General features: G+C 41.4%; 1 protein-coding gene across 1 annotated transcript in view; it reads left to right on the top strand.

Annotated features, from left to right (window-relative positions):
• Nucleotides 1-15,202, top strand: part of LOC124555399 (dedicator of cytokinesis protein 7) — a 258,351-nt gene that overhangs the window by 11,767 nt on the left and 231,382 nt on the right. The window contains exon 2 of the mRNA XM_047129295.1: nt 13,463-13,550. Within this exon, the coding sequence (XP_046985251.1) occupies nt 13,463-13,550 (88 nt within the window). The remainder of the gene's footprint in view (nt 1-13,462; nt 13,551-15,202) is intronic.

Here is a 15,202-nt window from a genome sequence, read left to right on the forward strand (position 1 = left end):
CCATCACATTTTACAAACCTTCCATGACTGGGACTTTTGAGACTCCCTACTACTTTTTGTTCACCAATTTTTACCCCACCAGTTGATTTGAATTAAAAGAGAGTTGATACATCACACAGCTGTTACTCTCTTCCTCATTGCCATCAATGGACTAGTGACCTCCCTAGGACCATTGGTCACTCCTGCACTGTATGTTGACAAGTTCTACATTTGGTATAGCCCCAAATCTGTAGCCTTGGCTAAATGCCAGCTCCAACACACCATCCAAGGGCCTCCACTTGGATCCTTTCTAATGACTTCCAATTCTCTTCCACAAAAAATGTGAGTCATACAATTCTGTCATTGTACCATGGTATGTCTTGACGTATAATTCTACTTGGGTACCCAACACTTAGATGTTGTTGCTCAGTGCCAAGTTTTGGACTCCTCTTCGACAAAAAAAAAAAAAAAAAAAAAAAAAAAAATAATAATCCTGATATAGCTGCTCCATATTCATCAACTAAAGAGTAGTTGCATATGAAAGCTTAACACGCTCTGCCCACACTTCTCAGAGTGCATATTGTGCTACTCTCTTCTAGATTTACTGAGCCCTGGTTGCATGCTTATTGGACTATGGTTGTCAGGTTTATGCCTCATTGGTCCCTTCAGCTTGGAAATCACTGGACACATTCCATCATTGGCACTTGCACCTTCCATACTATTCATTTAGACAGTCTCTTAGCCAAAGTAGGGTCTTCCCTCTTCAGGATCTGTGGTACCAGTTCTTGCTCACTTTTGCCATCAGCATCTGACAATTTCCTAATCATCCATCGTATCACATTCTTTTTGTGTACATCAACCCCTGACGCCCGCCCTTGGGTGGGATTAAAGTTGGACTGTGTTTCATGGCCTTCTGCCAAGATTTCCAACCATATGTGCTCCCCGTGACCCCCTCCCTCCCTGGCCAGGGTTATTACCCAGACCACTAATTAGGACCAGTCTGTTTCAAGCTCCTTCATGACCTTGTGGCTTCTGTTCCTGTTTTTCAGAACTGTCAGGATGCTGCTGTCATTTACACTGATAGCTCTAAAACAATGGAGAGGATAGAATATGCTTCTACATTTCCCACCAGTCAGGAACAACATTTGTTGCCGGGAATGTGTAGTGTTTTTATAGCAGAGCTCATAGTAATTAATAGAGCCCTACATTTTATTAAGCAGTGTTCACTCAGTCATGATTTAACTTATAGTGACTCAATAATCATCTCCAGTCCATTGATTGATATTACCCCAGTCTCCCCACAATATCTGCTATTGAAACTCTTCCCTCTGTCCTTAGTTGTGCAACCAGCTCAGTTGTATTTCTCTGACTCCCATGCCTTGTGGGTATCCCATGCAATGAACTGGTTGACCATTTGGCTAGAGAAGCAATTACTCACCCTACATCTGCTTTTATGATCCCAGTTACAGATTTGCAGTTGCAAATAAGATGTCTCTTCAGAGATGGAGGAACATCTGGTGGTCTACCACCTGTACTAATAAATTCTGCATTATAAGGGAGACCGGTACTGCATGGGACTCATCCATCCAGTCCAACCAGAAGGAATCCACCACCCTATTGTGCCTTCGAATCAGTCACCTCCAGTTTTATTTTATGCAGTGAGCCACCCCGCATGTTGTGGAGCCTAACAAACAGTAGCTCGCATTATGCTTGAATGTCGTCCCCCCCCCCCCCCCCCCCCCCCCCCCCTTTCTAGCTCTCCACGCTAAGCATGACCTCCTGGATTCTTCGCCTCTGATGTTGAAGGATAACTTGTGGACAATTGAAATGGTTCTCCATTTTCTCTGTGAAAGTAGTTTTTACTTTTTACTGTCTTTCCTCTTAATCAGGTTCATCTACATCTACATTTATACTCTGCAGGCCACCCAACGGTGTGTGGCGGAGGGCACTTTACGTGCCACTGTCATTACCTCCCTTTCCTGTTCCAGTCGCATATGGTTCGTGGGAAGAACGACTGTCTGAAAGCCTCCGTGCGTGCTCGAATCTCTCTAATTTTACATTCGTGATCTCCTCGGGAGGTATAAGTAGGGGGAAGCAATATATTCGATACCTCATCCAGAAACACACCCTCTCGAAACCTGGCGAGCAAGCTACACCGCGATGCAGAGCGCCTCTCTTGCAGAGTCTGCCAATTGAGTTTGTTAAACATCTCCGTAACACTATCACGGTTACCAAATAACCCTGTGACGAAACGCGCCGCTCTTCTTTGGATCTTCTCTATCTCCTCCGTCAACCCGATCTGGTACGGATCCCACACTGATGAGCAATACTCAAGTATAGGTCGAACGAGTGTTTTGTAAGCCACCTCCTTTGTTGATGGACTACATTTTCTAAGGACTCTCCCAATGAATCTCAACCTGGTACCCCGCCTTACCAACAATTAATTTTATATGATCATTCCACTTCAAATCGTTCCGTACGCATACTCCCAGATATTTTACAGAAGTAACTGCTACCAGTGTTTGTTCCGCTATCATATAATCATACAATAAAGGATCCTTCTTTCTATGTATTCACAATACATTACATTTGTCTATGTTAAGGGTCAGTTGCCACTCCCTGCACCAGGTGCCTATCCGCTGCAGATCTTCCTGCATTTCGCTACAATTTTCTAATGCTGCAACTTCTCTGTATACTACAGCATCATCCGCGAAAAGCCGCATGGAACTTCCGACACTATCTACTAGGTCATTTATATATATTGTGAAAAGCAATGGTCCCATAACACTCCCCTGTGGCACGCCAGAGGTTACTTTAACGTCTGTAGACGTCTCTCCATTGATAACAACATGCTGTGTTCTGTTTGCTAAAAACTCTTCAATCCAGCCACACAGCTGGTCTGATATTCCGTAGGCTCTTACTTTGTTTATCAGGCGACAGTGCGGAACTGTATCGAATGCCTTCCGGAAGTCAAGAAAAATAGCATCTACCTGGGAGCCTGTATCTAATATTTTCTGGGTCTCATGAACAAATAAAGCGAGTTGGGTCTCACACGATCGCTGTTTCTGGAATCCATGTTGATTCCTACATAGTAGATTCTGGGTTTCCAAAAACGACATGATACTCGAGCAGAAAACATGTTCTAAAATTCTACGACAGATCGACGTCAGAGATATAGGTCTATAGTTTTGCGCATCTGCTCGACGACCCTTCTTGAAGACTGGGACTACTTGTGCTCTTTTCCAATCATTTGGAACCTTCCGTTCCTCTAGAGACTTGCGGTACACTGCTGTTAGGAGGGGGGCAAGTTCTTTCGCGTACTCTGTGTAGGTTGGGCAGGGTTAGTTATGAGTGAGGTTTCTCTCACCGCAGATGAGCCTTGGGACACCCCTTGTCTCTGTACTGGTACTTCTGAATTTATTCTCAGTTCTGGCACCTAAATTGCTTTTAGTGTCTCAGTTTTACCACTCCTACATACAGGGAGTGAACAAAAATATGGAAATGCCGCAAACACTTCACATCACCATGCCTAATACTTTGTAGGAAAATTGCTGTCATTCAAGAAATGGATAAATGCAAGTTCTGCATGGTTATAAAGAGAATCTTATACTATTCTTCCTGCAAAATAGTGGCAAGTTCAGGTTGTTATGATGCAGGTGGACAGTGATTATACACCTTTTCTCCAAAGTAGATGGGAAGGGCTCAATAATATTGAGATGTGGTGATTGTTGTGGCCAGGAGAGATGTGAGAGTTAATCCTTGTGCTCACGAAACCAGTCCTGAATGACGCCAGCTGTGTGAGCAGGGTCCTTGTCATCTTGGAATACAGCATCACCATTGTGGATCAGACGTTGTACAGTGGGATGCACCTAATCAGCCAGAATGGTCACATAATCCTTGGCAGTAAAGTAACCTTGCATAGTAACTGTGGATCCCATAGGTTACCACAGTATGACTGCCCAAATCATTACTGAACCCGCACCATTTTTTTTCACTCTTGGGGTGTAAACTGTACCAGAATTTGGAAATAGTGTGAAACAAGGCTCATCCGACCAAATGACTTTCTTCCATCGAGGTTTTATGGCTTTGGTGCCACATTTTCCTGTTATGGGCATTTGTATCATTGATGAGTGGTTTTGGAATTCCAGTTCGCCCTGCAATGCCCTGTTTATGAAGCTCCCTTCATGTTGTTTTGGTGCTGACAGGATTCACACATGCAGCATTCATTTCTACAATGACTTTTGCAGTTGTTATTGTATTATTTTTTGTCACAATCCTCTTTGATGATTATCCATCACAGTCACTCAACACACACTTAGCGTGTGATGTTTTTCCACTTTCCCTGTATGCAGTATAAATCTTCAATATGTTGTCTCTTGAAACACCTTGATTACAGAAGCACCCACAATATGAGCATCAACAGTTTTCTCACATTCAAATTCACTTAGTTTCAATATAATGCACTCACAACTACACAGAACACTGTTCTGACCACGATTGACACTTGCAACATATTGAGGACATTGCACAGGTGCTGTCTGTGGTCAAATACAACAGCACGACCTGCAGAGTTGGCTAGCATGTGCATTTATGTTCGAGCATACATTTCTTGTGATTTTTCTATGTTTTTGTCCAACCCCTGTACTTTCATAATCTAATCAAACTTTCGCAGATGTCACTAACTCCACATGCACTAGCTCTTGACCAAGTCACTGGTGACCCCTCATTGTTTAGTCTTTTAACCGCCAACCAACCAACTTTCTTTGCCATAGCAGTCAACCTTATTGTTGGATCATCTCCTGTCAGGCATCTCAGGCACTCTGTTTGTCTGTGGTTTCACAGTCTGTTGCAGCTCTCAGTGGACCTGTTTACTTGACTGGCAGCTTCAGTGCTGTCTCAAACATCTCTATCAATGGAGCATATTCAATAACTTCTACCACCCTAATATGTCAGTTCTTCTGCTGTTCCATTTGTCAGAATCATTTCTGACATCTATCTTACCAGGCAGCATGCTGTATCTGTCTTCAGAATGTCCTACACATTTTAAGTGGCACGTCATGGGAGCAAACTGGACAGTTCTTTTTCATTCGTATCGACTTTTGGTCCATTCAGTGCTAAACTATATGTGTATAGTACACTAATTGTCATAAAAAGAGCTGGACCTAGAAGGACAAGGCAGATTGTGATCACTGTTGGCAGGCAGCTAGATTGTACCACAAGTACAAAATGATTACACTTTTAACTTTGAAAGACTAACATTTACTGCTCTTCACAGCCACAAAATGTGCATGTTAGTGTGGCGTAGGTCCCCTATGGTTGCAAATTCAAGCATCCACACGTCATGGGATGGAGTCATACAGGTCTCGGGTGTAGTCCTGCTACACTCCATCACATGGCACCTGAGCATGCACTTCCCACAAATTGGTGGGTGGAGGTGGAGTTCTGATGACATGGTCTATAGTACTCTGCACATCCTTGACCAGGGAGGTATCAGGCAATGTGGCTAGCCATGGCAGTGTGTCCCCAGCTGCAAGGCACACTCGGGAGATGACAGCAGTATGGGGACAAGCATTGACGAGTTGAAATTGAGCATGGGGGTGGGTGTTTGCGAATGGTGGAGCCACCACTCACAGGACCTCCTCCATGTACTTTGTTGCCATCATGGAACCCATTAGAAAAGCTAACAGTGAATGGGCACCATAGGATATCAATCCCCACACCATCGCACGAGGCTGGTGGGACATGTGATGAGAGACTACAAACCCTTCTTGGTGGTGCTCTCCTTTGCACCTCCAGATTCAGACCCAATGGTCATCGCCTTACAAGCAGAAGTGGAACTCGTCACTGAAGGTGGCCCACTGCTAGTGTTCAGGGTCCCACGTCTGCCTTTGCCAACACCAGATGAGTTGCGCAGGACTCTGCATTGGTGTGAATGGCAGGCATCATAAAGATCACTGTGCAATAAGCCCTGCATCATGCAACCTACTGGCAGTGGTACTAACACTTACGAGATTTTGTATAGAATGCAGAACAGCCCATTGTATGGCCCTATCATTGCCATTGGATCTGTTCACACATGCACCCTCCTTGTGATGCAGGCCAGACATCCATATCCTGTGTGTCATGGATACATTCCTTCCTGTATCCATTGCTGCTAACAATGGGCAACGGTGGTTTTTATATGACCTGCCTGGCAAGCAGTACAATGATAGGACCACCCAGCCTCTTGCAGCCACATGATTTGGCTCCTCTTGGACTAGTCTAGCTGGGCAACCCATTGTCGAACGTGTTTCCTGGCCATGGTGCATGTGCGGGTGATGCTCTAGAGATGCTGTCCACTGTCTTATTGGTCAGCATGGGTGTTTCAGGCCCTCTTATGTCATCCAGTGGGCACGACATCATGGCCCCACTCACACTCCCCGAGTGCATGGCTGAGCGTGCAAACTTAATCAACGATGTAGCTGATAGTGTGTGAGATACTCTCCCAGTTTGTAGTGGGTCGATCGAGCCCCTGTGGGCACAGCTCTTTTTATGGTGATTAGTGTATGTTGACCTATATGACTGTCAGTTTTAAATCAACTTAACATGACTCATCATTGCAAAATCTGTTTGACCACTGGTGTGTTCCCCAACAGTCCAGTTATGTGTGCATGTTTGAGAGTGTCCGAACTATTGCTACTGGTCTGCATTGTGGCACAATGTTCTCCTTTACATATACATGGAATGAGTATGCTGCTAAGTCTGCAATTCTAGTATCTAATCCTCTAAGCTATTTTGTTCCCTTGGATGGTCTGTGTGTTGCTATATGTAGGAACATTCTGTTGGTCTGGCACTAACAATGGTCATCTCTTCATGGGACCAAATTTGTGGACATTAATCCCTCCCTTACAGCTTCAGGAACTTATCCAAGTCATTGTGAGGAGATAATTCTATCTAGATTATTTACTGGGCACTGTCTTTTAAGCAATAGCCCCACACCACTTTGTGCTCTCTCTGTCAAACTGTTTTCTAATGCAATTTCAGTTTTTTAACACCTCATGATTTAATGTGTGTTTATCATCTTCCTTTTCCGCAGGTACAGCACAGGCAATAGAACCCATTCTACTCTTTACTCCCTGTAGCAGCATGGTGAAGATGATTTGATTTTGGTTGTTCTATTTGTTCATTTTACCTCTCCATTATGTATCTTGTTTTTAACTAGCTTTCCAGGTCCACCATCACTAGTCCTTACAGTTTTATCCACCTACTAATGCCACTCAGGCTCCTCTGCATTATCTAGCTTCAAGAACCATGGAATGCTGTACCCAGAATATGATCCTCTGTATGTTATGATTTGGGTGCTTCAAACCTCACCTGTTTTGCACCCACCTTAGTTTTAGTTCTGAAGGTATTACTGTACACTTGATAATGTGAGCCAAACAGAAGCATTTAACACAGATGAGTTTCTGACACAAACTAGACATTGTGTATTCCTCAGTCTGGAAAATGACAAAAATGCCATTTGAATGTGCATCATATTGTAGCATTTACAGGAGTAGATTTCCAAGGATATAACAAAAATCTTGTATCACACATCTTTACAGTGTGCCATTTCCTCTTTGGAGTTTGTGACATACCTTCATATTTCTTTACCATAGTGGTTAATTCATGGATATCTTGTTCAGAAGAGATTGTTTCCAAATCCCTGTCCAGGCATCCATGTTTAGATTTTGTACAGTTTCCCGAAGTCACTTTGGTTGAATGTCAGGGTGGTTCATTCCTCGTTCTTATGTGATCTGAACTTGCACTTTGACTCAAAATAGAACTCCTAATACTTCTTTATAAGGTTGATTTTCTATGCTGTGGATATTAACAGTGTGTCATCTGCGATGTAGAGTCCAGACATGTATTCACTCCATTACTTAACTGTGCCTGTACACAACCTTTGCTCGTCAGTCGCAGCAACTTGAGAGAGATTGAAAGTAGCATTAGGAACTACCACTTTTAGAATCCTTTCCAAGAAATGTTTATTTGTAATCTTTCCATTTATCTTATTAATGCATCTGTATTAAAGTTGAAAGATGTTAACCTTAATTTCAAAAATATGCTGATGCCACTGGTTCTCACATTTGGTGAAAAATGCAGTGGACTCCAGCACATAAGGGATCTGAAAGTAAAGGTACTAGATATTTAAACACACCTGACTGGACAGAACAGCTTCCTGTCCATTATTATTCCACATGGATTCTGTATGGATCTACTAGTAACTTGTGTACAACTGTACCACATGCAGAGTGGTACAACATTCATATCTGAAGACCTCGGATAACATCTACTGCAAGAGATGGAAATAAAGTAGACTTGTTGGCAACAGACAGACCTCTCATCTGCTCATGTAGGGACTTGGATTGAAATGCGTAGTTCACCAAGCTATATAAAAATGTTTATCTAGCAGAATAATTAAAAATGGCAGAGATCCTATTGTATGTACTGACAGTGTCAGGAAGCTTCCTAAGAAACAAAACTTACAACATAATAGGTGCACTGGCCACTGTGGCCGAGTGGTTCTAGGCGATTCAGTACGGAACCACGCTGCTGCTACGGTCACAGGTTCGTATCCTGCCTTGGGCATGGATGTGTGTGATGTCCTTAGGTTAGTTAGGTTTAAGTAGTTCTAAGTCTAGGGGACCGATGACCTCAGATGTTAAGTCCCATAGTGATTAGAGCCACTTGAACCATAATAGGTGCAAAACAAAGCTTAAATCCAGAGAATGGAAGATATTACTTGAAACCTGTTCAGATACAAGTAGGGCAGTACAAAAAGCCTTAAATAACTTATACAGCAAAATACTATCACAGAATCTATCCCAAAGCTCCAAGAAATGTTGGTAATGGTAGGGCTGTCATTGAGATGAGAAAGTAAGAAATATAAGATACCAAAACAGAAGCAAAAGTTTTAAATTCTGTCTTTAAACATTCCTTCACAAAAGCAAAATCAAAAATGTTGTCATCATTCAATAGCTGTACATCTACTAAGATAAGTGCTGTAGCAATAAGTAATGAGTCCATGTAAAATTATTCACAGACTTTGTGAGAGTATTTGCTCAACTGTTGATAGCAATTTACTGCAGATAGCTTGAGCAGAGATGTGTTCTCTGTCACTGAAAGTGATGACAGGACACGGAAATCTGCAAAAAAGATTTGGTGGTGGTGGTGGTGATGGTGTGGTGGTGGTGGTGGGGGGGGGGGGGACTAATCAACAGAACTATCATCTGTTATCACTCACATCTGTTTGTAGTAGAATACTGTAACATATTCCAAGTTCAAAAATTATGCTCTACCAGGACCAAAAGATTATATTCTCAATGGAAATAGGTATGAGTTCCACAATTTGCACACAGAGCAAACCAGGTTGATTTGATGTTTTTAGACTCGTAAAAAGTTTTTAATTCAGTACCACACTGATGCTGTATGTGCTTATGGGATATCTAACCAGATCTGTGACTGTATCAGAAATTTCCTGACAGAAAAATACATACTTGTTAGTGTCATCTGCAGACACTGAAACAATGTCTACTGTCTCCCAGGGGAGTGTAATTGGACTTTAGCTGCTCATGTTATACATTAATGTTTTAGCTAAAATGTTAGTTGCAATTCCAAGTTTTGCACAAAAAGTGCAGTTATTGATGAGGAAATTCTATCCATTAAAATTGACAGCAATATCAAATTAGATTTTGATAACATATTACTCTGATATGAAGGATAGCAACTATCTCTATATAAATAAATGCAAAGTTGTGCACTTCATAAAATTGCTGACATTTAGTTATTTGAGTGATGCATTAATTAGAAGAAAATTCATGAGAAAGCAGTATAGTATAGTTTCTCTGTGCAAGGTGTTGAGGTACAAAAATATGAAACTGCAGAATTGCACATTTACTCATTGTTTGTTTCTGCATCAGCTGATGTAATTTCCAGTTCTATACTGCGAGTATTCATTTTGTTTGGGTATTGCTCAGTGGTGGATAATTTGTAATTTGGGTTTCGCATAGCCATATTTACACTTTTTTCCTGTAGTCCTGAAATGCTTTCCCTATATCACAGCGGTCACAGTGTGTTTCAAATTCAAAAGTGTATAATATCTAATGGCTTCAAGGCATTTTAGACAAGATCATGTTGCAATTACGTTTCTTTTGTTAAGATAAACATTCATCACAAGCTAATTGGGATAAGTGTGTAATTCAATTAAATTTTTGGATCAATTTTAATCAGAAAGGTAGATCCATTAAAGTATCTCATCCTGTGTTCTGTATGAACTGTTCTTGTGTGGTGTCACCGCCAGACACCACACTTGCTAGGTGGTAGCCTTTAAATCGGCCGCAGTCCACTGGTATACGTCGGACCCGCGTGTCGCCACTGTCAGTCATTGCAGACCGAGCGGCGCCACACAGCAGGTCTAGAGAGTCTTTCTAGCACTCGCCCCAGTTGTACAGCCGACTTTGCTAGCCATGGTTCACTGACAAATTACGCTCTCATTTGCCGAGACGATAGTTAGCATAGCCTTCAGCTACGTCATTTGCTACCACCTAGCAAGGCGCCATTATCATTTGCTATTTATCTTGTGATGCATGTACCGTCAGACCGATGTTCACCAATTATGGATTAAAGTTAAGTATTCCAGAAGCTACGTACTTTTTTTACTAGACTCAACTCCTTTAACTGTTCCAGACCTCACGCTAGCCTGAGTGAGCTAAAACGCGTGCCTTTTGGCTACCTCATAGTGGCTTGGCTGTCTCGCCAAGTCACAACATCTTGCATTAGTAATTTTGCTGTCCATGTGCTGTAATTTCCTGTCACTGTTCTCACTCTCTCTTGTGCTAGGTACCTGGAAAATAGATATGTCTGTCTGGACAGTTTTGCCACATCTCCATCAAACAAGCACTGTACATTACTCTCTGTTTTTCATCATTACTTTTTTCATAGAAAATGCTTTAAATTTCCCAAAATGATGATGAGCAGTGGTATACTGTGGAGACTAGAGATTATCGCTATAATGTGGAGAGACCACATGGGAAATTGCTGTGACCACCACATTGCAGGAAGTAGGGCCTATTGTTTAGTTATGGAGAGTGAGTTTTATTTTATATGGCGTCAACAAATATCTCTGTTGCAAAATATTTTTTTATAGAATTGTTGTTATGAACATGTCACAGAGAGAAATAAATTACCTTCACTCTTTTATTAGACCCATATCTTGGCATACTTTCTAAATGCAAGCAAAAAAATTGTCGCACTGGATTACCCAATACCACAATATCACTGGCTCATATAGCAAAGGACCATTTCGTTAATAGAGAACTCACTCTACAAACTACTGCAGCATGCATTGTTGTCAGAATTCAAAGTCTAGTAATCTGCACACTGATCAAGTTTATTGTAATGATAGCACTTGGTCTGGATGGTACACTTGAATTAACTGCAATGTTGTTTTAGTTAACCCGAATCAAGAAGCACTGTTTTCAAGTGTAGGTTCTTGGTGGGGTTTCTGGGCCTTAGTTTTGAGATTAACATAATTGTCTAACTTCAAATGTTTGAAACTAATAACAATAAAAATTTACAAACACCACCAATATTTTAGTTCCAGGAAACATAGAGGAGCTAGATCCTTCTCCTTTGTCCTTCATCATCCATGGAATCATTGTTTAGTATTTGTGGCTGTATTGTTTCTGTACTTTGCTGAATGCTCTGTGTTCATCCTGTAATTCAAAGAAATGACAGTGTGTGTCATTTTAAAGAAATCGGTTCACACGAACATAATCTGTATTCCTTAAAACCACCGACATGTTCTGTTCCATATTTTATGACCAAGTATGGCAGTAGTGGCAGAAAAAATATAATTTGGTTGGACTGCTTATACTTCAGTTACACAAGATCCATCTTACAACTGGGAACCAGAAATTTCAGGAGTACACATTTGCTCTAACGTCATTATTCAACTCATCGGGTCAACTTTTCCTCACTGTTCATGATGGATCAGTGGTAAAGAAGCAATCTTTAGTCATGGGCCTACCCATCCTGATTGAAGTCTCCTGTGGTTTCTGTAAATAGCTCTAGATGATTGCTGGGTGACTCGTTTAGCATAGCCTTCACCAACCTTAACAAACTGAACCAGTGCTCTGTGTATTGATGTCACTGTTAATGAGAGATTAAGCTCTGGTCTTTTCCTTACAAAGTAAGGTGATAGTGTGGTTAAGGGACTGGATTGGCTTTTGTGAAGAGCAGTGTTAAGATCCCCAATCGATAATTCAAATTTATGTTTTCTGTGTCTTCACTAAACCCAAATTCCAGGCTCGTTCCTTCTAAGGATACAGACGACTTTCACCCTAATGCTTTTACAGTACAATCTTGCAGTCCATCTGAACAATTCAAAGTACTTCAATGTAGATGGAGTAAAAACCACATGTTCAGCATGAAACTTCTTTGTCCATTTCTACTGTTATAGTGTTGCTAAAAGAATGGTCTGTTGTTGGGATCATCGTACGGATTGGTGAACATTAGAGACGTGTGAGGATGATAACAAGCACAGTTCATGCAATTGACTGGATTACAACCATGTTGTATTGTGGGACAGTAGGAGGATGTATGATTGTTCAGGAGAATTGCCAAACATATTGGAGATGAAGCATCAGTATTGGTGTCTGTGGTACAAAGACAGTGCACATTCTTGTCATGCTGTTTCTTGACAGTGGCAACATATGGATACACATATCACATGGGCAGCACATGAGTAGCTCTTCACCTATCACATGGTGACTCTGACACAAATTGGGATCGAGTGTCATAGCAATGCACAGGACTAACTCTAGAGAGCCATAGCATATAATTATTGATGTACCCTTTTTGTATTAGTTGAGGTTGCAGGACCAGAATTCACCCTTTTAATGTTACCCAACATGTGCTCCAATTTGTTCATCAACTCACCAGGCCTTCAAAATCATCAGATCTCTCTAACAGTGAGTATGTGTGAGATGACATCTGACCAATTCTACATTGCCTGTGACAGCCCTTAACCAGTTGCAACAAATGTGAAAGCAATGTGAAACACCATCTCGCCACATGACATCTGGTACCTCTGTGATAGTCTGTATGCCTGATTGTGCAAGGCTGCATTGTAGCTAGAGGAGACTATACAAAATATTTAAGTTATTGTTAAAGAAAATCTGTTCATAGGTGTACAGCCATGTGTTTATGATTACAAACAACTAGTGACATGCCCCCATATCAAAATTCCTACAGTAATTCCCGGCATGAGGCTCCACACGCAGACAGAAAAACACTGCAGGGGACTTCAATTTATAGTATGTATAGATGTCCATTGTATAATACGTGATTATAACATAATTAATGCTGGAACCTTACTCTGTGGTGTTAATTTTTCACTATCCCCTAGTTGATTTGATGTTTTTAGACTCGTGAAACTCACCAGATATCCATTTAATTACAGGCAACATGCTGCAGAAGTTAGAAGACAAATTGCATCATCATCTTACAGTCAGGATTCTAAGAATCAGAATCTCTTATCACTCTCTTCGGTGAGTATATCTTTTAATATTAGTGTTTTAGCTACGATTGATGGTGTGCTATACTTTGGCTTCAGATTTGTCAGCATTACCTTGCAGTTTCAACATCTATAGTTAATGACTCTCTGCTTGCTTTTGATCAGTAATTTATCTGTGAGACTGACTGGCCTGTCTGGAATTAAAATAATGCTTTAGTCTGTGGGCAGTAAATTGTCTGATACATGTTGTTTGTCATGTAGACACTCTGATTTGTTTGTTTTGTCTCTGAACTTCAAACAAATGAATGATGTACAGATGTTTTTTGAAGTTTATGATTATGCAATGCAATTAAGTATTACATATTGTGTGGAATAAATTTTGATTCCACACAACATTTGGCGACCATAAGTTTCCGAATCGTGTGCCATAAAGGTTGCATAACACACAGAAAAATTGAGTCTCACGCAGAAATGATAAAATATGTCTAATGTAAAATTTTGCATCAACTGTGTTGCACAGGACTACTTGTGAACAACTTACTGTATCACACAATCTATGCCTACCACAATTAACATATAGTCCTGCAAGCCCTGCCTTATCAGTGATAAAACATGTTCCTTAGTCCAATTGCAGTAAAAGCCGTGCTCTTCTGGTCAGGTAATCCTATATTGCGGTTCACCCAACTTCAGAGCCAGTTTGTCTTGGGCCACGTCACCTCGGACAAAACTAAATCCATTTATGTGGTGCCTGCACTTAGCAAACAAATGGGTATGGAAGTACAATGTATCCTAGCTTCAGTGCCAAGCACTGAAAAATTTACCTCTATCAAACATGTGCTTATAATGTGCTTGTTGCAGTCAGAAGCCAAACGACTTGGTAAATTGCTTTGCACTGAAGAACTCAATAACTGCACACCATCTCAGCTACTTTGTCCTTTTTGCACACTGGCAGGGACTGCAGTTAACAACAATATTCTATGGAATATGTGGCTGTTATCTTGCCTGCAGATGCACAGGCAGTACAGTTTGCACTGGTAACCTCAATGATCTCGCTCAAACACCTGACGGAATAGTCAAATGTATGTCTCTCCCAGTGCATCAACCATCTCTGTCAGGACAGACAGTCCTTTGGAAGCATTGTAAGCACAAGTAACTGAACTAGTTAAGCAAGGTGCAGCTCTACAAATATGGCACTCCGCACGAGCATCGTGATGGTGACACTCTTTCAGCAAAAACAAGCATCTCACCCACCAGGCTGTCAGTATCACAGAAGATTTGTAGCTGCAGGTCGGCCGTGTTGACCACCCTGTGACAGGGAAAAATGCCTCTGGAAATGAGTAACAGCAGTGGCCACTTTGTCTGGGCAGCCGTCATCTGCTCGTAACAGAGCACTTTACTAAGCTACAATTCCTCATTGATACAGGTGTAGGATCTTCGGTTTACTCTTCTTCTCATCTTGCAGAGTGAAATACCAAAGGCAATCATTTGCATGCTGCCAGTGGACATTCCACCAAGACCTATTCCCTTGCCATTTTACATCTAAACTTCAATCTTCAATATGAATTCATACGGAGATACATTGTCACAGACCTGCTGTACCCAGTTGTTGGAGCAGATTTCTTATTAGTTTACAGCATCCCCCCACATCTTCACCATCAATGCCTGCTTGACTGTGTCACACAGTTG

Source organism: Schistocerca americana, chromosome X (genome assembly GCF_021461395.2).
Source record: "Schistocerca americana isolate TAMUIC-IGC-003095 chromosome X, iqSchAmer2.1, whole genome shotgun sequence".
Classification (NCBI taxonomy): Eukaryota; Metazoa; Arthropoda; class Insecta; order Orthoptera; family Acrididae; genus Schistocerca; species Schistocerca americana.